At 43.7% G+C, this 24974-nt stretch overlaps 9 protein-coding genes across 9 annotated transcripts; 6 read left to right on the forward strand and 3 right to left on the reverse strand.

Annotated features, from left to right (window-relative positions):
- Window positions 1-27: 27 nt before the first annotated feature.
- CTAM01_12812 (uncharacterized protein) lies at window positions 28-219 on the forward strand (the record flags this gene model as incomplete). The annotated part of the gene is made up of 1 exon (XM_060528817.1): window positions 28-219. One exon carries the CDS (start codon window positions 28-30, stop codon window positions 217-219), a length of 192 nt encoding a protein of 63 aa, XP_060376548.1.
- Window positions 220-6354: 6135 nt separating this feature from the next.
- On the forward strand, window positions 6355-6504 carry CTAM01_12813 (uncharacterized protein; the record flags this gene model as incomplete). The annotated part of the gene is made up of 1 exon (XM_060528818.1): window positions 6355-6504. The coding sequence occupies one exon, from the start codon at window positions 6355-6357 to the stop codon at window positions 6502-6504; it is 150 nt and encodes a 49-aa protein (XP_060376549.1).
- Window positions 6505-6703: 199 nt separating this feature from the next.
- On the forward strand, window positions 6704-7081 carry CTAM01_12814 (uncharacterized protein; the record flags this gene model as incomplete). The annotated part of the gene is made up of 1 exon (XM_060528819.1): window positions 6704-7081. The coding sequence occupies one exon, from the start codon at window positions 6704-6706 to the stop codon at window positions 7079-7081; it is 378 nt and encodes a 125-aa protein (XP_060376550.1).
- Window positions 7082-7677: 596 nt separating this feature from the next.
- Window positions 7678-9880, reverse strand: CTAM01_12815 (PhoD-like phosphatase; the record flags this gene model as incomplete). Its single annotated transcript, XM_060528820.1, has 6 exons — window positions 7678-8567; window positions 8637-8866; window positions 8928-9099; window positions 9170-9295; window positions 9343-9379; window positions 9437-9880. The coding sequence occupies 6 exons, from the start codon at window positions 9878-9880 to the stop codon at window positions 7678-7680; spliced, it is 1899 nt and encodes a 632-aa protein (XP_060376551.1).
- A 1226-nt stretch (window positions 9881-11106) lies between these two features.
- CTAM01_12816 (glucans biosynthesis glucosyltransferase H) lies at window positions 11107-12870 on the forward strand (the record flags this gene model as incomplete). The annotated part of the gene is made up of 1 exon (XM_060528821.1): window positions 11107-12870. One exon carries the CDS (start codon window positions 11107-11109, stop codon window positions 12868-12870), a length of 1764 nt encoding a protein of 587 aa, XP_060376552.1.
- Window positions 12871-13124: 254 nt separating this feature from the next.
- On the reverse strand, window positions 13125-15065 carry CTAM01_12817 (uncharacterized protein; the record flags this gene model as incomplete). Its single annotated transcript, XM_060528822.1, has 5 exons — window positions 13125-14315; window positions 14371-14450; window positions 14501-14787; window positions 14855-14877; window positions 14943-15065. 5 exons carry the CDS (start codon window positions 15063-15065, stop codon window positions 13125-13127), a joined length of 1704 nt encoding a protein of 567 aa, XP_060376553.1.
- A 4250-nt stretch (window positions 15066-19315) lies between these two features.
- CTAM01_12818 (uncharacterized protein) lies at window positions 19316-20344 on the forward strand (the record flags this gene model as incomplete). The annotated part of the gene is made up of 1 exon (XM_060528823.1): window positions 19316-20344. One exon carries the CDS (start codon window positions 19316-19318, stop codon window positions 20342-20344), a length of 1029 nt encoding a protein of 342 aa, XP_060376554.1.
- Window positions 20345-21716: 1372 nt separating this feature from the next.
- CTAM01_12819 (uncharacterized protein) lies at window positions 21717-22307 on the forward strand (the record flags this gene model as incomplete). The annotated part of the gene is made up of 1 exon (XM_060528824.1): window positions 21717-22307. One exon carries the CDS (start codon window positions 21717-21719, stop codon window positions 22305-22307), a length of 591 nt encoding a protein of 196 aa, XP_060376555.1.
- Window positions 22308-23076: 769 nt separating this feature from the next.
- On the reverse strand, window positions 23077-24092 carry CTAM01_12820 (short chain dehydrogenase; the record flags this gene model as incomplete). The annotated part of the gene is made up of 3 exons (XM_060528825.1): window positions 23077-23277; window positions 23330-23443; window positions 23514-24092. The coding sequence occupies 3 exons, from the start codon at window positions 24090-24092 to the stop codon at window positions 23077-23079; spliced, it is 894 nt and encodes a 297-aa protein (XP_060376556.1).
- Between the last annotated feature and the right edge of the window lie 882 nt (window positions 24093-24974).

Consider the following 24974-nt stretch of genomic DNA (forward strand, 5'->3'; position numbering starts at 1 on the left):
CGGCACATCGACGCCGGCCTGGCCATAATGGCCACGATGGACGGGCCGGAGGTGTACAGGGTCAGGGCGATAAGCCGGCGCCTCAGACGGCTCCTACGGGACCCCCCGGGTAACGATAATACCCATATAAAAGAACAGATTATGCTGGACCTGGCTGCCCACGCGGGCTGGCACCAGGAGGTCCTGTGCGCGTTGGAGTGGGTGAAGCTCGCCCTGTAGGCGGCTGGAAGCGGCGGAAGGTTGGGAGTTGATGAAAGGGAGACAATGGTCGAGTCGGTTGACTGCTGTTTTGATTAGTAGTTAGGTATGGAGCGCAATATACCCAGTTTTCCCCAATACGTAATACACGGTACGGCCCCGGCGGATTGCTCCGTCGGGGGGAATATAAAGCATATATTAACTATTACCTAAGCTTAATACCTAATCGAACTAGCTTTTTTTAAATAATCCTAACCCCTCCCGAATTTAACTATCCTAAGTAGCTTAGTATAAGAAATACGCTTTCTTTTTTTAATTAATACCCTAAGGCTTTTAAAAGTCTAAAAGATTAGAAAACTTAAATAAATTAAGATTATTATAAAGTAATAAAAGTCCTAACTAATTATTATAACTTTTAAGGACGCTTATTATATAAAAATTAAATTTAAAAATACGAGATCGGATTTATAATAAAAGTTATAATATAAAACTTTACTTTAGTACGTAATATAATTATAATTAAAGAGGGATAAGAGAGTACTTTTAAACTAAATAAAACCCCTACCCTAAATTTTTAAATTTAAAAAATATATAAAAAATTAGGATTTTAATATACTTAGTAATTTTCTCTTTTTATATTAACGATCTAGGCTATTTTATAAAAATAATTATTAACTAGTAAAATAATATAGTTTATTAGTACGATCCGAAGTAAGCTCTTAAGTATTTAGAGAGGATATTTGTTAATAATATTTAAGCTTTAAAAGCTTTTTATAATTAAATCGATATACCTCTTTATATTTAATAACTAATTAATATAAGTACTTATATAATCCCTATAGTATAATAACTAAATAAATAAGAATATAATTTATACGTACTTAAGTAGTTTTATAACGTAGTTTAATATAACTAACTTAACCCGATTTATAACTTATATTAAATAACTTATAAATATTTTAAACTATCTAATAATAAGTTCTATATAGCTTAGATTTAATAAATTAATTATAAGTTTTAATATAATAATAATTATTTTTTTAATATAATAAAACCTCTTTTAAGTAAATCTTTTAAAAAAATAATATATAATTAAAATTTTTAAAATAGGCTTTATACTAACTTAAATAACTCTAATTACGTTATAACTAACGCCCCTAAAGCACTAACTCCCTAAAAATCCGGTCCTTACTTATTTAGTTTTAGATTTACTAACTAAGATTTAAGAATTTATAACTTTTATAATTATAATTATTATATTCTAATCGATTTTATATATTTTAAAAAAATAAAGGGAATAATTAAAAACTTTAAGTAAGGGCTTATTACCCTTAAAAAATTACTCTTATTATTTTAATTTTTAAAAATACTAAAGAATACTCGGGGATCTTTAATAAATAATAACCCTAATTAAACTCTATAAGTAATTAAATTAATAAAGGCTACTAACTAGCGTCTAGATATTATTATTAATAATTAACTTATATACCTAATTAATACCCCTAAAACTTATTAAGTTACGTAATCCTTATTAAATATATTATTATTTAAATTATTATTATACTTTAATCTAGCTTTTAATAAAGCTAGTTTAAGTAATTAAGAAGGTAGTTTTTTAAATATTTTAATTAGGGATAAGAATAGCTTTATTATAAAGATTTTAATTAAAATACTAAGGGTTTAGTTAAAATAAGAAGTTATTAAATATATACTTTTTAAATATAATCGGGCTATATAAAAAAATAATAAATATTAATATTAAGAACTAGTTAAGTTTTATTAAGACTTCTTATAGTATTATAATATATATAAGGGTAAAATTAATATTAATAAGAATATAAGGGAATAATAAATTAATTAATATAACGACCTAATTATAAAAGCTATATATATAACTTTAGTCTATACTCTTTAAATACTATTATTAATAAAAAAAACTAAAAAGAACTAGGGTAGTAAAAGTTAAGATTAGGAAATTATTAGGGAGGAATAGAATAAGAACTAAGTAAAACTAATAAAAAAATAAAAAAAGTAAACAAAGTAGTTATAAAAAAAAAAGTAAATAAAAAGCTTAATATAATTAACTATATATAATAATTAAAATTAATTTAAAATAATTTCTTTTTATAAAGGATTAAAAAAAAAAATTAGAGGATAATTAAAATAGGGTAAGGTAATTAGTTTTAATAATTCTTTTTTAAAGCTAATTAAGTATAAGTATTTATAAGAGGACTAATTAAAAAAAAAATATAAAAAAAAAGGCCCCGATTAGAAATAAAGAGTTTGATAGTACGAATTTTTATTTTAATTATATATATACTTTTTTAAAATTAAACTAAAACCTTTTTAATAATTTATTTTTAAACGTAATAATATAAAATAATTAAGAAGTCTACCTTTCTAATCTAATTAATACTATCCTCTTTCCTTAATTATAATTTTATTAATTAAGGCTATATTAACCTGATTAAAAAAGGTATTTTATATTACTTTTATAAGTATTAGTAGTTTTTTTAAAATACCGTACTACGAGAGTCCTCTATACTCTATATATTTTTAGTACTTTAGTATTTTACTAAAAACTATTAAGAATTAAAAGCTTAAAAACCTCTATAATATATATAAATATTTATAAAAAAGATTATAAACTACGTAGAGCCGTTTATAACCTAGTTATTATATTCCCTTCTTTACCCCTACCCCCGAGCTTATATAAGGGGGTTATTTTAAGGGTTAATAATAATAATAAAATTATATTTACCTCTTTAACCTTATTAACTATACCTTAGAGTACGTTTATTAATTACTTAGCGTCCTAAACAGTTAAAAATTTAATAATAATACTATCCTTAACTATAAAATTATTTTAAATATTAGTATTTCCGAAGTCTAAATTTACTTCTCTAAATACTTAAACTAACTTATTATTAGTATTAAAAAGTTCTTATATCTTTTAGATTACTAAATTTACTTACTTATTTATAATAGCTTACTCCTTATATATAGGATTATAAAAAACTTTTTTATTAAACCTAATATTTTTTATAATAAATACCTACTTAAGTACGGGTACCTAAACCTTATATAAGTTATACGTTTCTAATATATATCTAACTAAATATCTTATATACTTATAAAGAAGTACTTTAAACTCTTTTTAATATATACCCCTCTTATAATCCCTATAAAAAGGGTATACTTAGTAACTATATATATAAAGACTACTAAGGTACGGGATTACTAATTTAAAATCCCGTACTTAATAACCTATTTATTACTAACGTTAATACTACTTCTACTAGTTAATTTCTATTATAATAAGCAAATCTCCTTTATTAGCCTCTTATAAAATAATATTATAAATAAAAATTATTACTAATACTATTTTATTTTATAAATTCGTAAAGAGGTTCGTAAAAAAGCATATTTTACGAGCTTTAGTAATTATAAGTTAACTTACTTTTTTTATATTACTTACGGGTTCTTTTATATATAAAAGTAAAAGTTCTATTCCGATTTCTAGCTCACTATACTACGTCTTATATATATATTTAATATTTATAATTAAAAAAGCGGTCTTATTATTATTTTTAAAAAAATAAATTAAAGTCCCTTTTTAATAATAAATAGCTACCTCGAGGCTCTATAGTACAAAAAGCACTTCCTTTTCTATTTTAGTCCTTAAAGAAAAACCCCTAAACTATCTATTATATTTATTAAAAACTATAAGTATATATTATTATTTACTAAAAAATAGTTTAAAATAAAAAAGATCTTAGTATATATAGTACTATAGCCGTAAGGCTCTTTTTAAAGGTAGTTCTCTAGAGATTACTATTTTAATATTAAATAATATATATACTTTATATTTAACTTATAATAAAAGTTTAATACGTATACTTTAAGTCTTATATAGTAATTAATAAAGAGTATTAGGTCTAAAATAACCTATTTTAAAGTATTAAAAGAGCGTATTATTAGACCTCTTATAAGTATATTAATATAAATAATAAAATTTTCTATAGCTAATTAGTAATATAATAATAGCTAAGCTCTATAAAATACGCTTAAAGTTTATAAAAAAAGGATAAAATTTAAAGAGCTTATATTTAAAAAAGATTAGATTATTTTTTTAAATAAGCTACTTTTTAATAGTACTCTTATAAAGTATTCCTTATTATAAAGTATAATCTAAATTGTAGTATTAGAGTACGCTTTTATTTAATAAAGTTTCTAAAATTATATTAATATAAAATCTTTTAATATAAGTAACGTTCTAGAGCTTTAAATCGTAAGTTCCTTTCTCTTTAAATCTATTTAAAACGCCCTTTATAATATAAGTACTACATATAATAATAAGTAATATAGTAGTTCTTAATTTAATATAATTATTATTACTTAATAATACGTAATTTTTAAATTTAAATAGGCTCTTATTATTAACTAAATATATTACTCTATAGCTATTTATTATTATACTCTAAGAGAGGGGATAAGTATTATTTATAGGGGTATTAAAAATTATATTTATTTTTAAATCCTAACTCTTTATAAATATAGTAACTATGTAGCCCTTATCTTAGTTTATTAATAAGCTCGCTATAAATTAGTTAGAGGATCTTTTTAAAAACCTAAGTTTTTTAAGAATTTTATTATTCCTTAGCTAACTAACTTTTTTAAGCTTATTATAAAATAATTTTTACTTATTTAATTTAATAATAAGAAGGACTGTTTTTATATAGTTTTTTAATATTTATATTAATAACTTATTAATATTTTAGTTTATAAATACTTATTTCAATTTTTAATATACTAAAGGGTACTATAAGTATATATAATTATAAAAGTATATAACGTTACTTTTATTATTTACGTTATTAACTAAGTTAGAGCGTTTAATAAAAGTAAAATAAGCCCCTCTTTAATTTAAAGGCCGTTTAGTATATACGTCTTAAGTTATTAAACTAAATATATACGTAATTTTTTTAAGGGTTCTAGTATATGTTTTAAAAGCTATTAATTTATTAAAAGTTTTATATATATATTAACCTTATATAAAGTTAAGTTTAAACTTAATTATAATTAAGAAGTCGAATATAGCGATTTTTTTATTAATTTTTAAAATATTGTACGTCTTAGTTCGTAAATAAGTAAACTACTACTCTTTATACTAATATTAAAAGTTAATTCTAATCCTTACTTTATTAAAATCTTATTAATATTCTTTTTAAACTACATTCCTAACTACTACTTTAAAAAATATAAATTCTTATTTTAAATATTTAATAATTCGTTATATACTAAACTTAGTACCGTTTTTAATAGCTTTTTAAAATACGTATTTATAAAAAGTAGCGTTAACTAATTTTACTAATTACTAAATAAAGAGTTTAATATATATATTAATAATATTACGTTCTTAAGCTTTAAATTATTTATATTTAGCTTAGATTTTTTATTATTTCTAAATATTCTTAAGTATATAGATCCTTTTTATAGGTATAGTATAAGGATAGATTTATTTATATAAAATAAGTAGTATAGTTAGTTTTATAAAAAAAAACCTAACTCAGTCCTATAAGTTATTTATATTTAAAGAAGTTAAAGGGGTTATATTAAGAGTTATATTTAAAAGCTATTAATAAAAAATTTCCTAATTTCTTTAGTTATTTTTAAATACTTTATAACGTATTTAATAAGCTCGTAATTCTTTTTTATTATAGGTTATAACTAATTATCTAAATTTAAAAAGTAAAATAAGTATTATAAAAGGGTCGAGGAGTATATTAAAACTTAAAATATTTAGGTCGACGTACTTTTAAACCCCGACGCCCTTATTTATAATATAAAGTATATTAAACTATTTAATCTAATTATTATAACTAGTTAATTTAGCTTAGGTTAAAGTTAGTATAAGTATATTTATTATTTTAAAAAGATTATAAAAATCGTATTAATAAGTACGTTATCGTAATATAGGGTCTTAATTAAGAGCTAAGCTTATAATTATTACGAATTATAGTATATAATAATAAGTATACGGAGTATAGTAAAAGTAGCTTAATATATTAAAATAAAAATAAATAAAAAAAAAAGTTTATATATACGATATCTAAGATAGACACGTGATTTAGCACGTAACGGGCACTTCGTGAGATGTGGTTACTATCCCTGTTACGTGACACTATCAGGCGACTCTCTTCAAGTTCGCTTGGCGGAGGACAAAGACCCGCTGTCTGCCACCCCTACGGCACCGGCCGAGTCCCAACTTCCAGTCACTCAGGCCATCTCCGAGCCCCTATCTAAGGTAGAGGAGGAAGATTCCGTCCATGAGCCGCCAGCAGATACGCCTTTACTCCAAATACACAAAGAGGAACCCCTGGAGTCGGAAGATCAACTAGACCCTGAATCTCAATTGAACGAACGGCCAGAACCCCAGGAGAAACACAAATCTTCCCTGCCAGGATACAAATACTCCATTTGGCCAGACTACGGAACCAATTTCATGTGGTACACCTATGGGTGGCCCGCAAACCCTGAAGGGGGCGATAATTTCGATGACGACGACTTGAAAGAGAGATATCCCGAAGCGTGGTTTAACGCTTATACGGATTGGTGGAAGCAGCATACTGAAGCTTTCATAGCCCAGGGGCTTGATCAGGGTCACGATAATCTACTGTTCAAAACTGCCGAGGAAGAAAATGTTTGGAACATGGAAGGCGCGCTGTTGGCTGCATGGCTGGCACTGCAAGACGGTGTGCACGCGGTCAATTATGCGCCTGAGAATGTGGACCGTTACAAGTTCGATTTTGAGCGCGACAGCATCGAGAAGACTTTGGGAAACTTTCTTCAATCCATAAAGCTGGATCAAAGACCATTGTAGGCGGCAGCTGGGCCATGAAACTCCATTGACTTGGTTATGCAACCGCTCAATATGTAAGATTGTGTCAATCATCAGTGGCACGTGGTACATATACGTTCTGTTATGAAGAAGAATATAGAAATCATGGATTCAGACAATGACCATAGAAATCATCCCTACCACAGAATGCAATGAATCAGTGAAAATCCTCCGCCGCATCAATACCGATCAACTTAGCCAAGGCCACAGCTGGACCGTGAAGCTTTCCTTAACACATACACTATAAATTCAAATATATGAGTAAATGCAACAGTAAGTAGTTTTACATGTATTTTTTGTACCACGCTAGATAGGTGTAGGTAGGGGCTTTCAAAATAGATTCGATATCTCAATGCCACCTTATTTTCACGTAGGTAAGGCTCGCAGACTTAGTATTATTGGCCGTAACATGAACGCCTGCTCAAAAAGTACTGTCAACATCGTCTGCAGCATTGCTATTGGGTTCTCTAACCCACGTAGAACTACTTCTGTGGCTTTTCGGACTGGCCACGGGTACCTGCGCTGAGCACCACTCCGCTCTTGCGTGAGCTAATAGATGTCTATTGAAACTGGTCTTCCTAGCCTAGCCTCGAACTCTCAAACACGGACCATTCTCCAGTGTTAGTGTCATTGGTCAAGTTAGTCTGCTTCGTGACGCCGCCTTTCAGGTTCCCAAACTCCACGCTGCCTCCACCAACGGGGCGCCGTAGCTTGTTCTCCCCAGCGAGGACCGTGAAATTTGCCAGCGCGATCTCGAGTCCGTTCCTCGTGGCGTAAGTGGGCAACCCAAAGAAGGTAGCGTTGACTGCGTCGTAGTCGATGGTCATCTCAAAGTAGCCGCGGTAGTAGTACTCCTGCCACTGCAGCTCTGGGTTCGCAGCGGTCATCCAAGCGCTTCTGTTAAGAGCTTTCTCCTGGGTGATATTTTGACCCGCCGATGAAGGCGAGGTGACGGCTGTGCCGGCGAACTCAACCCCGATGGAACCGGCCCCAGTCTCCGAATTGTAGTCCTTTTCGCCAAGCCAGACAAGGTCACTGACCCACGATGCATGACTATCGCCGGCCAAAAACACTGTGTTGTCGATGCTGTTATCGTAGAGCGTCTTGAGCGTCCGGTTTCGGTTAGCAGCGTAACCGTCCCACTGGTCGTAGTTGAACGGGTTCTTGGGTCCATTGGAGATGCTCTGGTTCATCTTGCTGAAGACTACCTGGTTACCAACGACACGCCACCGTGTTGTCGAGGCTGACTCTATAAGCTGACGGTAGAACCAGTTTTCTTGGCGAGAGCCCATCAGCGAGCGGCTGGTATCATCACTAATGGTATGAACGTAGCCTGTGTTCCAGTATAGGTCGGTGATGGAGCGATCGTAGTTGCGGGTGTCGAGCATGATGAGATTGAAGAGGTCGCCGAACTGGAAGCTACGCCAGATGCGCAGGTTGTCGTCCATATCAACCTGACGGAGGGGCACTTGTGGGAGCAGGCAATGTCAGCGTGGACAGCTGGGAGATTTTGTGTCGTGAGGCGGTTAGGACTCACTCCATTCGAAGTATGCGCGCACAGCATTCATTTTGCGCGCTTCCACAGATATGCCGTCGTCTTTGATAAATGACTGTTCGGTGTTGTTCATTGCTGCGGAGCCGTCTCGGTAGGGGTTGTCCATCACCTCGTGGTCATCCCAGACAGTTATCCAGGGGAACTTTTGATGGCTAGCGCGAAGGTCAGGGTCGCTGCGGTACTGGGCAAGGCGTCGTCGGTAATCGTAGAGCCTAAGGGTGACTTGAATCAGTCATGAATCGTTCAATAGATAGGCGTTAAGATTTTACGCACGTATGACATGAGCGATTGGGCTCGGGGACGCGACCTATAGAATTTCCCCATCCTAAGCCGCCGACGGGATACTCGCCGTTCCCATACTCGTAAATATAATCGCCGAGGTGGACGATATAGTCCACGGAGTCTTTCCGCTCGGGATTCCCGTAGGCATTGAAGAATCCGAATGCTAATGCAAACACGTTAGCTTGGATAACATAACTACATTGTTTTAACATGTAGTTCAGCGAATAGCTCACGGTAGTTGGCACAGCTATAGACAGCTAGCTTGATTGCCCGTCTCACTTTCGTACCCGACTCCGGCAGGGTTCGAGTTCTGCCGACAGGGGACTTGACATCGGAATTGCAGACATTGAACTGGTAATCTGCTTTGCGTTAGATCACGTCTTTCGGCCTAGGTTGCTGAACCAACAGTAAACCGTGAATGGCTTGAGAGCCTTTGCTTCGACCTGTGGTAGAGTAAGTGATCGAAGCTTTGGGCGTCTACGTAATACGCGTCAACTAACCTTGACGGTGAAGTCAACATCCGAACTCGTATAAGCCGTCCCTGACTTAATCGGTTGCCCATCCATGGATGCAGACCTCCCGATCTTCCAGTCAACGCAGATTGGCGACTTGCTTGCCTTGACGAAGACGTCGTTGTCATGAGCGTACATTGGAGCGGTGCCCTCAACAGTCACGTTGCTGCGGTCATTATCCAGGGTTGGTGCAACACGAGTCCAGAGGATAACGCTGTCGTCATACGGGTCACCAGATGCTACGCCGTGTGTGAAATTCAGCTGCTCCGGTGTCCATGGCGAACTACCCTCAGATCGACTTGCTACTTTGCGAATAGAGATACCGAGGAACGGGTGGTGGAGTGAGGGAGAGCCATAATTAAGGTTACCCGCATATGTAGAGGTAGCTACGGCAGCTAAGCTGGCTGTGCAAAGAGACTTAAGAAAGTGCATCTCAAAAAAATGAGTGACTAACAGTCGAGCCAAGAATGAAGAGCTCTTCAGAGTAATGGATTCCTGCAGTACGAAAAGGCTAATTGCCACCAGCTCACTTGTTTATTTCCTCTTCATAGCAAGGACTGAAAACAATTTTATAAGTCAATCATGCACGTATTCAAGCGTCGTGTCGGTATCCCACCGGAAGGGTGGGGGGGCATAGCCAGTAGATAACTAGGTAGCCGAAAGTCAATTGTAATTTGGGAACCTTAATACTCAGTGTCCAAGCGGCGAGGTCGGGCTCTTTATGATGCCGAATGGTGCTCCTTGGGCTATGAAGCGAATCACTAAGTGATAGGCGGACTTGACTTAGTGCGAGATGACAGGTGTCAAAATACCGGGTAGAGGTAATTAGTAGTACACAAGAGATTGCCATCTTCATTCCAAGCTTCAGGTGAGTTACACTGGAAAAGCTTAACTGTACGGCTTGACAGCTCCAGCCCGGCCTTGGTTTCTGAAAGGTGTATACTGTACACTATGCTGTACCACTCCGTCGTCAAGGAAATATGGCCTCGGAGCGTTGATGATTTGTATATTCCCGTGACTGTTAATATGCTCAGAAGACTGCAGGATTCTCCAAGTTGATGTGAGCTTAGACGTTCACCCTTGGATACGCGGCGTTGGGAACTTGTTGATCCCGTTCACCTAGGTATGTTAGATCGTAGTGACTTCTTACAAGCAGCGTCCCGAGATGTCCGAGTATCCATTGATGGAAGGTGATTGGTATCCACAAAGCAGATGAGTCTGAGCGTATATGGTACGGGTTGACAATCTATGCTGGACTCCGGTAATCCGAAGTCCCAGGCCTAGATACCGCGCTTGGTCAGAAGTCTTGCTGGGAGGGGCTGTCCTCGCTCGCGGCGGCGCCGAGCCCCCAGCGGAAAGAGTCAGACAGCTGTTTTCTGTCTCCCATTTCCTCCTTTGCCATGAAAGCTATCTGGGTGCAAAATTTGGCCTTCCCGATTTCAGACTTGTAAGACAAGATAACCGACAGTCGGAGTTCTGAACTTACTTCCATAAATGCCCGTGAATCCATTCTCGACTCTTACGGGCCTTCGAACTGAAGTATTTGATTTCCCAGTTTCCATATTGGACCCAGCTGAGACTTGCAAAAGTTTTCAATAGCTATTGATACGGCATTAGGTCACGCACATCGGATCGACTCAACATACCTCAAACGCAAGATGTGTGTCGTGGCCTCAAATCGCGAGGCTTGGATGTCAGTCTCCCAGCGCCGCTTTTTGGTTATAGCCCTTAACAGTATCACCATCCTCCCGTTCCTTTGGATCAACTTCATCGTATTCGTGCGAAGCAAGCACACTCTGCTAGACACAGTCATTGTGCTTTGCGGAACTATCTGCATTCCATGGCCTATTGTCAGCTTCTGGAACTCTGCAATTGGCCTATGTATCATCTTGTTCGGCAACGCAGAGCGATCCGTCTACCCATATTTTCGACCTCGAGGACCTCTGTCGAAGCTTAGGTCTACGACAGCGCTCACGATTTTCATGCGTAACGAAGATCCAGGTCCAGTGCTCGACCGCCTCTACGCCATGTATGAGAGCCTTCAGCAAACCAATTGCCTCGAGCACTTTCGCTTTGTGCTACTTAGCGACACCGACCACGTTGACGTAGCGCGATCGGAAGAGGGGGTATTTGCTCAGCATGCCGTATCTCTGAGCGAGGATATGGCTAAGCCTCTGTTCTATCGACGCCGTGATAGAAACACCGGATACAAGGCTGGCAACCTCAAGGATTACCTCGACAACCACTCCCAAGGGGACGACTTCTTCGTCACCCTTGACTCCGACAGCGCTATGAGCGGCGACATACTCGTCCGGCTGGTTTCTAGCATGGAAGAGAACTCCCTCATCGGGTTATTGCAGACCATAGTCATCGGTATGCCTGCGGTCAGCGCGTTTACACGGCTCTTCCAGTTCGGCTTGCGTCATGGGGTGCGAACATACAACATGGGCTTCAGCTGGTGGGCTCACGACTGCGCGCTGTATTGGGGTCACAACGCCATAATCCGTACTGATGCCTTCCACAAGCATTGCATGCTGCCGAAGCTCCCTGGAGAGCCGCCGCTGGGTGGTTACATCCTCAGTCACGATCTGCTGGAAGCAATGTTCATGCGCCGAGGCGGCTACGAGGTCCGGGTGCTGCCTATCGAAACGGAAAGCTACGAGGCCAATCCGCCTACATTTCTCGACTTCCTTCGTCGCGAACTACGCTGGTGTCAGGGAACTATGCAGTACTGGTTCATGCTGAGCGAACCTGGCATTCATCCAATCAGCCGCTTTCAGGTGTACCAGACCTTGACCACGTACATTGGCCAGGCTTGCTGCGTCTTCATGACCTTGGCATGCATCACGAAGGAAGTCATAGGAGAACCTAGTGTCATTCAAATGAGCCTCGTCTTTGGCTGGACTCCGCACCTTGCTCTCGCTGCTTTCGGCATATTCCCCAAACTTGCGGGTGTCTTCGAGGCGGTGACAACGTCTTCCAGGCGCTATGGTGGTAGTTTTCGCTGCATCCTCTCAACTTTTGTGGAGTTATTCCTGATGACCTTCATTGCACCGATCACAGCTCTGGCTGTTGCGCTATTCTTGTGTGGTCTACTCAAGGGCAAGTCCATCACATGGGATGGGCAGAACCGCGATCGGCTCGGTCTCAGCTGGCGTGACAGCTTCCGGGTTCTGTGGCCGCAGACCGTTCTCGGTTTTGGAGTTTTACTCGCTGTGCGAGGGACTGCTGAGCTGGCGTGGGCTATCCCATCAGCCGTAGGTCTCTTGTTGGCGATACCCGTTGCTGTAATCACGGCGTCGCCCCGTTTCGGGGATGCGATCACTTCTATGCGCCTCTTCGAGATTGAACTCCCGCTGTTGTTGTCTAAGCTCCTTCCAGCGGGGTTCAAAGCAAAGAAGAGGATTTGGGGAGTGAGGTAGAGGGTTGTTGGGGGACAACCGCTTCGGTGCTTTCTGTGCAAGGATTTACAGTCTATCGGGTCTAAGGGCGAAAGATTCTCTCATCTCACTCATATCACGAAGTGTTTGCAAGGTAGTTAGTTCAGTAGAAACATCTAGTATTCATTGCTTCAATCATACGCTCAAGAAATCGCAATTTTGCACCCCCTTTTTGCACAACAATGGTATCATCCAAATCCAAACCACCGACCCCTGCTTAAACCCTTTACTCCTTTTCAAACATGCTTAGCTCCATCGTCAATGCCCTTGGAGGGGCCAAGAACTCTCTCCTCATCGTAGTCCTGGCTACTACTAGCGTCGTATGCGACGCGGATGTCATCAATCTCCTCTCCGACCTCCATCCACTTGTCGCTAGTAGCGGGGATAGGAGAGATCTTGCAGAGACCCCAGTACACGCCACCAGAAACGATGAACCCAGCGAAGAAGTTGAGATTGTAGATGTATGTCGCGCCAACAGGGACATCGACGCCAATCGCACCGACGAATCCAACCACATTGGGCAAGATTCCGGCAATGTAGGCGGCGTACCCGCGCCAGTGGAAGCCGTAGGTGAAGAAGTACGGGCCGGTCTTGCGCGCATCGTACAGCTCTCTGATTTCGAGGTACCCCTTTCTGACGACGTAGTAGTCAGAGCACATGACACCTGCGATGGAGCTCAGGAAGACGCTGTACGCCGAAAGGTAGGTAGTGAATTTGTTGGAATCTGTGAGCAGGGTGTACGGGCACATGGCCAGACCGATTGCGGCGCAAATGTATCCACCGCGGCGAATGCTCAAGTACCGGGGCAGCAGAGCTGTCATATCGGTACCTGCGGAAACGGAGTTGGCGGCAATGTTGGTTCCGAGTTGGGCAAGAGCGAATGCAAAAGCGATGACGAACACACCGAATCGCTGAGCGGAACCGCCATCGTCGATGAATCTCTCGAGGAGCTTGAGGGGGTCCCAAATCTCCTCACCGTAGATGACTGCCGAGGAAGAAGACACCATGATGCCGATGAACGAGGTGAACGCAAAGCCGATGGGAATCGTGAAGAGCTGAGACCAGAGAGCATCGTTCGGCTTCTTGGAAAAACGGGAGAAATCGGGATCGTTGACGATGAGGGTCGCGAAGTTGGCGATGGACGACATGACGCCCTTGACGAATTCCCAGGCCAAGTCGCTGCCGTGAAGCTTTGCGGGCTGACGAACGATCGGACCGATGCCGCCGGCGCGGACAATGGCCCAGATCATGAAGGCGATTCCAGCGCATGGGACGATGTACGACTTGACTGTGAACAGGTGTCGGATCTTGTGAACGGGAAACCAAATGGCGGGCAACGACAGCACCCAGAAGAGGAAGAAAGACACCCAGTCAGCGGTAGTAGTGCCGGAAGATGCAGAGAAAGTGTTCGGAATCGTCTCTCGGTCCTGGTTTGCATCAGATTCGAAGCTTCTTAGGCATTCCAGAGGCATTGCTACTCACCCAAGACTTCCAGATGGAACGGATCATCAGGTAAACGCAGTGGCCGCCGATATAGGCCTGGACACCGTACCAAACACAAGCTGGGGTTGATCAGTGACGCTCAACATTGGGAAGAGGGCATCGGGCTTACCCATGGCGGCACGGTTGAAAACAGGCCACAAACTTCCCCAGATTCCGAAAGATGATCTGTTGACGACGGGGAAACCAATATGGTACACTGCACCGATGCGGCCAGTCATGCAGATGAAGCATCCAGCAATGGCGTAGCCGATCCAGACACAGAGCCAAGACTGCCACCAAGAAAGACCACCCACAATCATGGAGGACGAAATCATCCATGTGTTGACGTTGAAGGAGTCAGCGACCCAGAAAGCGACGAAGTTCCAAGGTCCCCATTGCCGTCTCTCGGGTTCAACTCTGTCTGGAGGTCAGTCACCATGCTCTTGCAGGTGTCGCGTGCGCTTTTTGCAGTGGCATTACTCACGGTTTGAGATCATGGTTCGTCAGCTGTAAAGTGAGACTGTTAGAACGATTCCGGATGGCTCAAGAATTTTTCGTCTGGCAGATCTTACCATCAGCTGAGCGCTGGTCAACCCAGGCTCTGATTTGACAGCGATCTTGTCCGCCAAGTAACCCAGTCTTGAGCCATGGGCCTTTTCCGGGCGAGCGGTAGTAGTTGCAGTATCCATGTCCATTTTGGCGACTCTCTCTGACGGAAATGGACTTTGGCAAGACGTATCGAGGGGTGAAGTCCGGGACAATGTGCTGACTTTCGGATGATTTCGATTCGGCGAGTTGTCGAAACACCAGTACACGGACCGGCACAGGTTGCGATGACGATATGCACGTGAGGACGAGATGGGGAACCGAAAGACTGGGCTGCAGGGTGACACGGGTCGTGATCTGCAGGATGACACCCCAAAAGAAGTGGCGATACCAAGGCAGTCAAGTCTGGTCGTTTGGTTGAGGGTGGGAAACTCCAGCTGATCTCTCTCAGACAAAGGAGCGAGGTCGAGATGATGGAGGAGATGTCGACTGATATTTATTCACATGCTGGGCCGGTGTCGCTCTGGATATGGAGAGGCTGATAAAAGACCTCGCCAGTTCCACGAAAAGGAGTCGGCGGTACCTTGGTGTCAGTGATTATCGACTGATGGACCCGGAAATCGCTGCGACAAACCCCCACATGGGACAAGCGTGACAAGCTCTTCAAGGTCGTCGCCTCCATCTTTTCCATCCCGCTGGCGCTGGGCAAAGGAGGAGGAGACGATTGGGGAACCGGAATGCAGACGGGGGGGTGACAAGCCCAAGAACGCAAGACAAGACGACGCTACGAACCGCTTTCAGACAAGGGTGCTGCCGGTCTCGCCGTGATTGCAGCAAATTGAAATGCTCCCAAGTCGACAACGACGTCAAATCTGATCGAGTAAGAGGACGAAGCCCTGGCACCGGAAACCATAAAAACTCTGGTCCTTTGGACGCATTCCGCGGCTCTCATTGGTTCCTCCCAGAAGAGAAAATGTTCTTATCAGGGGCGTTGGAGGTGGCACCGCGTTAGTACGGCGACGAGGAACGGCTCCCGCTCATCAACGACGCACCATGATGCCTGTCCGGCATGGGACGGTGCGGCTATGTATGATAACTTAGCTCCTCTGACAGGGGTAGCTTATCATAGATGGCGCCCAAACCCCGCATGTTATCCATTACTCGATCTCATCGAGTCAACCACCAAAATGTGCGACTCGCGGCATGATATCGATCGCCTCACGCAGCCTCAAGATACCAGACAACCAACATGATGAACTAGAGAAATTGCTTCGCATCACTTGGCTCGTCTTTTTTCAGGATCTTTCCTCCCTGTCCTCGTCAGCGGTAAATTGACGTGGCAGTCTCACACCAGAGTCGCAAGGCCACAAGGCCAGCACCCTGCGAGAACTTGGAGAGAATAGATCTTTCATTGGACCCAAATTGATGTCAAGGTCAATTACATGCTCGTGAACCAAAAAAAAAATTTCATCTAATAAATCGTGACGTTGCCTCGCAAATGCCATTATTGTCCGCTTGTCTGGGTCTTGAACAGCTCGCGTGCTAATTAGCATTCCATATCTTCGGTATCACCTGGGGCTCGGAACCATTCCCAGACCAAACTTTTGCCCTGCAACCACCGGTACTTCTTGGTCGGCTGGTCCCTGATAAGACGATGGCTGGAATATCCTACCACATCAAGAGCGAGATAAGAACTAGGAGAAGCGAACCCTTGGCCCCACTCGCTTCACACGGCTGGGGGATCTTCACCACGTTCGATCAACACACCAACTCGTTTCCACTTATCTCCAGACGCTCCCAAGCTCACCCAATTTCTCCCAGACGGCAGACGCGACGGTAGAGTGTACAACAACTAGACACTCGAGACATCTCCCTATCTAAAGCCTGGACGAGCCCAAATAGGGTGCTTCTCACTCCCTAGGTGCTGGTCTTGGTTGCTAAATGTGAAATGTTTAGGCGCTGATTCCTGTATGTCGCTAACGAACCATGATAAGATGGTGGCCGCCGGCGCAGAATGCTGAATTTCTCACTCAATTCAGCCGCAGCTGCGACCGCAGGACTGGCATGTCACCAGGCCCTAGATCGCGTAGAGTCGTTACTCTGATGGCATTTTCTGATATTCTCCGATGAAATCCCACTGGACGGAGACAGACACTATCTTACATGTGATGTTGAAAGAGAGATCTATTCACCTTGGGGTCGGGTGGCGCGCTACGTAACGAGTCGTCGGGAAGATTTGAGCATGGTCACCCTAACAAAGTACTGAAGGGCGGCCACGCCGCCGGCCACTGCAAGGTTTCGGCTGCGGAGATGGCATTTCTAGCGCCACTATCTTCCTCGTGGCTGACGGCTGTGACAGTGGCTAGTGCACAGCAAGCTGATGTTCTGGATTCGTCTGGCAACCAACACCCCACGTTCTAGTTGTGTTCTGGATGAACCAACCATCTGGTCCTGCCAATTTCAACGACATGATTTCGTGGGAGAGAAGAGCTAGTTTCCGAGTCTCTTGATCACATGCTACGAAAAGCGAAGTTGGGTGTCTACTAGCAGGTCACATACACAGCCAAGCGTGGCCATTTACTTCCAACCTTTGGGTTACAAGCCATCAGTACACCAATAAAATCGTCTCATATTCGACCGACGGCCCTTCCGAAACGAACAAATTTGAAGAACACTGAACACAACTAAGATAGCTGAGAATTTCACCGATAAATCCGTGCATGACACGAGTGTAGTAGCCAAACTACCTTGTTCTGCAATGCCTCATTTTCACATATTGATCATTCCTTTTTACGATACACAGCTTGTATCAATTCATGACCCGGTATCTTTTACTTCAGGAGGCATGCCAAAGAAAGATCGACCCAAACCCCACTCGTCGTATCCCCAACATTGGTTTTTAAGCGTGTTCCTCTACCGTGTCAGTTCCTTCAGCGTTGGTTCTCAAGCCTGATTACCAGTAAGATATCACAAATTTCGCAAGCAGTAATGCTCGTGACGAATCGATTCTCCAGATGGTCATCATTGCCAAGATTTGATGCCAAACTCGCAACAGCCTGTACAGTCAACTATGGTTCACTTAAAGCTCAGTCTGTGAGTGCGAACGATAATGGTTCAACGCGCTGCCCAAGAGTCAACAGCAAGAAGTCCGCGATCAAACTTCTAGAAGATCGAGTTTGACTACTTGTTACCACTTAAAACTAAGTATTTGAGCCTTGATCCAAGAAAGGGGGGAAACATGATTTCAGGTAGGAGTAAGAAACCCGCGTCGTAGCGAGAGTCAGAGATTCCACTCAGCTACCCTTGAGGCCCTTGAATCAAGGAATCGGAACGCAAGCAAGTCGTTGAAAATTTATCAGAATCCTTCCAAGTTAACGACATTGATCGGTGAAACCTACTTCCGTCAAAGAAACGCCTCAAGACAGAAGTGAGTAAGCATTAGCACCGAACTCTTGAACGTCTGTCATAGTGGCCTTGGCATCCATTTCTTTCGGCTCATATTTGAAAGAATCGGGACATGTGAACTCAAGCTCTCGAGTCTCGTAATCTAAATGGTGTTTTTTCAAGTAGATCAAGTGGGCGTTTGGGAAGTCAAACTGCCCTCTTTCACACATTGTTGATAGGTTGACACGTATCATGGCAAGAATCAGGGTTTAGAAGTTCCCAAAGCAGGAATTGGCGTTACGGAGGGATGTAGAACGATGAAGAGTTGCCAAACCAGAGTCAAGCCCTGCGAGTCATCGGACTTCAAATTTATGTCAGTGGTATTCCTTCATTCGTGGCAAACATCATTAATATGTGGTGGCGGCTGCCTGGGAAGCCACACCCAGCCGTTCTCTAGAGGCCGTTGCCTGCGCTAATTTCTGACCTGAAGTTTGGTTATCGTTGTCCCTCTTGCATTCCGAGGGGCTGGATTTCTGGAGTGGCTGATATTCTGTCCACTCACAAGGCGATATGAATATGCACAACATAGCGGTATCCCTTTCCAGCCCTCGGTAGGACACAATAAGAAACTTGCAGCGGTCATGGCATAGCTAAAGTAGACTTATCTCAGATTCTATCCAATCGATTCGATTCGAGGTTTGTGTCGCATGTCGCTGTTTTGCAGGGCTGACTTGAAAGAGAAGAGGGGTAGTCTCCCGTCCTCCCGTCATAGGCGACAGAGATACACGCCTGCGTATCCCTTGGTTTCCCCCAGCGGCTTGTTGAATATCAGAGCACTCCCCGCGATTTCCGTCTTCCGGAATTAGTCCATCTGTCTTCCTAGTTACACATATTATACATACTGCTAGCGTTTAAAGTTGCTTTCTGTTCAACAGCATGGTTGTCGCGTGTCCCGGTGCAAGCCCTTGGCGGCCCATTTTTCGAATTATGCTCAGTGCCTTTCTCGTTGCCATACATGTGGCCTATGCTCAAGAATGCAACTATGCTGGCGGCTGGTCTCTTCGGTTTCCCAGTTCTTCCTGTCCCCAGGATGCCCCCTTTGAATGTGGAAAAGCCGGAGGACTCCAAGTTCGATGCTGTCCCTCGGGGCTGTCGTGTGCGGGCAACGGCAGCTACGATGGGAACTACTGCTGCCCAGGTTCGTGAATACATCTTGATACCTTTCTCACTTCTGCATCATCTGCTGACGCTCTTTGTCTTTGTTAGACTCCACCGACTGCTCGTCCTCGGCATATACTCACCCCAAGGTACCTCGCGCCGTTCCCCAGTGCGATACACCGAGACGAGTATCGTACTAACAGCCCAGTGCCCTGATCCATCATGGAGTATGTGGGTAGCAAATGATACTGTCAATGATAAGCCAGATACTGGCGCATGGTGTTGCAAGCCAGACTACAAGGGCGTGTATCGGGACAACGGCACCGCCAACTACTTCTGCACGGCGACATCTATCTCCACCCTTCAGCTTAGCTACTACTGGGCGCATATTCTCACTACTACCACTTCGTGCTCTTTGACTGCAACGCCGGCTGGTCTGTCAACAGCTACGTCTACACTTTTGGCCTCAGTTACACCCAACGCAACATCTGTCGGGACCGGGACAGGCACAGCATCCAGCACAGGCACCCGGTCTGAGTCGACTGGCACAACATCTCCGGCCAGCGAAGAGCAGACCGGAACCCCAGTTGGAGTCAAAGTTGGAGCAGCAGTCGGATGCGTGGCGGGTGCCGCACTGATTGTCGCGGGGATCCTCTTCATTAGAAAACGGAAGCAAAAGACGATAGAGGGAGTTACGCTGACTGGGGAAACGGAAGAGGGACGTGGCAAGCCCGAGGCCAAATACTTTCATAAGGGTACCCGCCGCCCTAGTGAGCTGGAGACAGTCGAGCGAACTGTCGAGCTTGATGGCGCTAGACCCAGGTATGAGCTTGACGCGACGAGGAAAGAAGATCAATATGACGTTGTGTCTCCGATGAGCATGTGACCAGGCAACTAGAAGGTTTCATGCACAACGGAAAGATGATGAAGAACGAGACGTAATAATTCACATAGCCTTGGGTCAAGGTTATTCCGGATGTGGTATTGATGAGTAAGTAGGTATAGGCTTTTCATACAGTAATCAATACTCGCATTGCTGTCTCCTGGTGGAAGGGTTACCGCAGGCTTGGTCACATTTACGGATGAACAACCGTTCGAGCTAGGTATCTGACAATCGATTTCCACATGCCCATGTAACAACTATGTCCATCCTGTGACTTAGCATAATTCCTGGCATGAATCAAGCAGACTTTGGTGATCGCATGGTAAAGCCGAGTTTCTACAGGTCTCCACAGAAGTTGACAATACGCGTGACTCATTTCATGGCGGCGAAATCGAGTCTGACATACCTTGTGAGCCTAAGTTCTCCCGCATCTATACAAGTCCTTGTCTCCCAAGACTCCACGATGCGTGTGAGGCGTTTGACAGCAACCCTGATGACCAAAAGCAAAAGATTGATCAGTGGGAGGCTTGAACTCCCGGCCTTGGCATTACTCAACATTTCTGATGAAATATTAGTACCACGCTCTAACCAACTGAGCTAACCGACCAGCTGTTGTTGATATCGAGATTGTGGAAGTGAAGCCCTAAACCCCACTGCAGGCAGCCCGCAACGCGGACATCGTGAGATTAGGGGATCCACTGTTGATGGAGTCAACCTTGAGCTTATCCGCTTCACTGGATGGAGACGGATGCTCTGATAGCTTGACTTGTCTCTGGAAATGTAGCGCCTGAGTATTTGAGAGTTTTCTTATTTTGTGCATCTATGCCCAGGCTATTTCATTGAGTGCGGATGTCGTCAACAAAGGGATCCCCGCATGTCATCTTTTCTCCAAATCAGCTCCTCATATAGGCTTTTGGTTCGTATATCTAAGGATCAGGGACATGAATGCGGAAAGGATGTAATTCTTTACTACTCCCGTCGACCCGTTTCAGTATACCTTGATATTCGAATGGCGTTTTAGGGTTTCAGGTCCCAACGGCTTTGCAGGCTTCACAGGGTCTTACATGGTCTTGACCATAACTTCCTGAGGCCAAGAAACCTTCATTCTATCTCCGATGGCATTGGTGGTAGCAGAGGTACCATGAGAATAGGTATAGAAACAAAGCCTTTCTCCCGTAATTGTTCACATATTCTATGATCAATCCCATTCTCTCTCCACTACGTCTCAAAAGCTCAGAACACACCATCCACTCATCTACTCGTTTTCAGATTCTCAGACAGCTCTACTCCAACGTCACATCACACTCATATCAAGAACACCATCTCACTCTACCAACACCCACCAAACAGCTCAAACAACCCGAACGCCGTCATAATGCAGTTCTCATCTCTCCTCGTTCTCGCCATCGCTGCCATGACCAACACAGTTTCAGCCAAAGGTGGCCCCGCCAAAATTTCCATCCCCCCCTCGGCTAATCCGGAACTCTGCCTCAAGCGCCTCGCCACCTTTCCCAACCGCCAAAATCAGCGTGCAGACTTCCTCGGCGGACGCTGCATCCAGGCTCGCACCTACAAGGGCAATTTCGGCCCCTACAACGGTGACTTCTTTTTCGAGGCGTGCTGTACCGACAAGGATGGCAACTTTGGCGAGCCGACGTACGTCAACGTTGACGAGTGCGTCATCTTTGACCCCGTCAAGGGCGTTCTCGGGTGGAATAATCTCAATGAGAAGAAAATTCGCGATCACTGCGGCATGTGCACTGTCGGCAGCTCTCTTGTGCCAAAGGACGGGTTGCCTGCTGGCACCTACTTGACCTGCGACTGTAAGAAGGACAACGATGAGGTGATCCAGGCTAAGATCTGGCTGGGAATGGATCTTAATGAGTCCAGGAAGCCCAAGGATGAGTTTTGGATCAATGAAGGGGGCAAACTCACCTGCCACAAGCAACCGAAGCAGCAGAAGTAGGATGCTTGCTGAGCTACTAGGGAATTATCAGGATGGAGATAATTCTACTACAATAGAGTGGAAGGTATATGATCTTCATCAACAGTACAACACTCCATGGATTAGGGCAGCAAGGATCTTCTCTACCAACACCACCGCCACTGTACGAGGCCTGCGTACAACATATACTGAAAATGACAAAGACGGCATTGAAGATTCAGGGCGATGAGGAGAAATGCGCCTGAGCAGGGATGGAACCTATTGCATCAAGCTACCTTGGTTAAAGGTAAAGCATTGGGAAGGTTGCTTGACCGATAGAGCTTGATTAATGGGGAGGTCCGAGCAAGCACAAACAACAGCCATAGGCCTTTAGAGATGGACTGCTGTAAACTACATTAGGCGTTCAAGGCGTTATGAGGATGACACATCGTTTGCATTCTGCTAATACCCAATAAGAGCTCAATGCATCCTCAATAAGTGTCATCACTTGGTGAATGTGTTCATATTACTCATCGTACGTTGTGCTTGTGTCTGGTGTTTTCCTGTTTCCAGACTCAAGGCACGCATATAAGTCGGGAAACATGATGATATCGCTATTGATGCTCGCTCTGTTCATACTCGTTCTACACTTCTAGATTTGCGTTAACTCACGGCTGCGTGAACTTTCCAACGCGAGCTGCAATGAGGGGTGAGAGGTTTCCAATGTCGGAACCTCATCTGATATGGTGAGACTAACGCCGTTTTATCCAAGACAACCTTTATCTAGCATTCTCACATGATGAGAGACAAATCAAGCAGAGGCGCAGTGTCCACCGTCGACACGGAGGTCTGCACCGGTCATGAAAGAGCTGCCTTCGGACAGGAGGAAGACGGCCGGGGCCTTGAAGTCCTCGGGTGTACCCAGGCGCTGGAGAAGGGCTCCCCTCATCCAAGTTGTCTCGACCTCAGGCTCGGCCTGCAAAAGCTGATCGGTCATTGCGGTCCGGATGTACTGTTGATGAATTAGTAACGAAACGCGGTGACGGTGGATGAGTGGAACTTACACCGGGCGACAGAGTGTTCACGCGGATACCGTATTGGCCCCACTCCTGAGCGACAGACCTGCACATCTGCTGAACGGCAGCCTTGCTGGTATTGTAGGCACTGCATGTCAGTCCCTGGCGAGGAGTGTTAGTCCGGAAGCTCTGATGATAACCAAACCTTCAAGATCGGGGTGTAGACACTTACCCTGTTCGCAATCTCTCCAGACATGCTCGAAATGAGCAAGATGCTGCCCTTGCTCTTGCGCTTCACCAACACGCGGGCGGCGTGCTTCGCCGTCACAAAGACACCCACGACGTTGACCTTTTGTATCCGCTCAAAGTCGGCAACGGGGTAATCGAGGGCAGGAATCTTCTGCTGGATGCCGGCGCACGCGACGGCGCCCCAGAAGGGAGCACCGCGGCTGTCGGCGGCGTCTGCAATCTCCTCAAAGACCTTTTCCGTAGCTTCCTCGTCGGTGATGTCGCACTTGTGGTATGAGATGGAAAGGTTCTTGGAGGTGGCGAGCTTGGTGAGGTGCGCCCATTCGATGGGTGAGGGCTCTGGGAGGATATCGAGGCAGGCGGCGTGGCCTTCGGCTTCGAGGATGGCGAGGGCGAAGGTGATGCCCAGACCGCGGCCGCCGCCGGTAATGACGATGGTCTTGTTGGAGAGAGAGAAGAGCTGAGGTGTTGCGACGGAAGAGGCGAGAGGATCCTTCGCTTCGGGGAGGGGGTGGACGGGCTCCGCGGGGAGGTCCATGTCGCTTACTGCTACGGGAGGCATAGTGAATGAAGTATTGGGTATCTTTAGTGAAAGGCGAACGAAGAAAGAGAATTACAATATGCGTGCTGCTACGAAGGCAGACTACGACTGACGTATGAGGTTGAAAGTTGAATGGGGTAAAGGTATACTGAGTATGAGTAGAAAGAACTGGTGGTAGGAGACTCGAAACACGGGAAACATTGCGGTCACGGGTTGGTTATATGAGGGATACTGGACAGCCGGGGAGTACGGGGCGAACGGGAGAGGACACGAACGGGCGTCGCTTGGAGTTGTGTGAAGCGTGCGAAGCTGCGAGATGCCGGCCGAGCCTCGACCATGGAAGGTCCCTTTGCGCCGGGGCCCCAGATTGAATGTTGTGCGTATTGAGAAATCACGAATTCTTGAGACGGCGTTCGGCATTGAGTCCGCGCAGAGAGACAAGATGGAGGGGCGTAATGGGAAGGGTGGTGGGAGGGCAAGTGGAAGCGCTTCTTGGCGGGACGCGGACGCCAGATTGGCAGATGGCGGGGTGAAGGGTGACCATGGGGGGCCGAGGAGAAGAGGTCGGCAAGCGTCCGAGTGGAGGGGCAGAGAGACGAAAGGAAACAGAACAAGCATGGCACAAAGGAAAGTTTGGGATTTGCTCAGGATTTCAGGGTCTCGACTGGACTGATGGGCCTGCGGCAGAGGTGAATCGTGATGGGTTCGTGGATAAGGTTTCGGCGGCCATGGTTGTGTGTGAAGCCTCAGAGTCAAGAATAGTTCCAAGGAGATTTGCAAGATGCACGGGGCCCATCGGAGCCCAATGTTTCGATAAGGAGGCGGTTTGGGCCGCAGATGGAACGGTTCAAAGTTGAGAGAAGGCCGAAGCGATGGGACAACTATCTCAAGGGACGGCAATGG

Source organism: Colletotrichum tamarilloi, assembly GCF_030869305.1.
Source record: "Colletotrichum tamarilloi strain Tom-12 chromosome Unknown Scaffold_83.1, whole genome shotgun sequence".
NCBI lineage: Eukaryota > Fungi > Ascomycota > Sordariomycetes > Glomerellales > Glomerellaceae > Colletotrichum > Colletotrichum tamarilloi.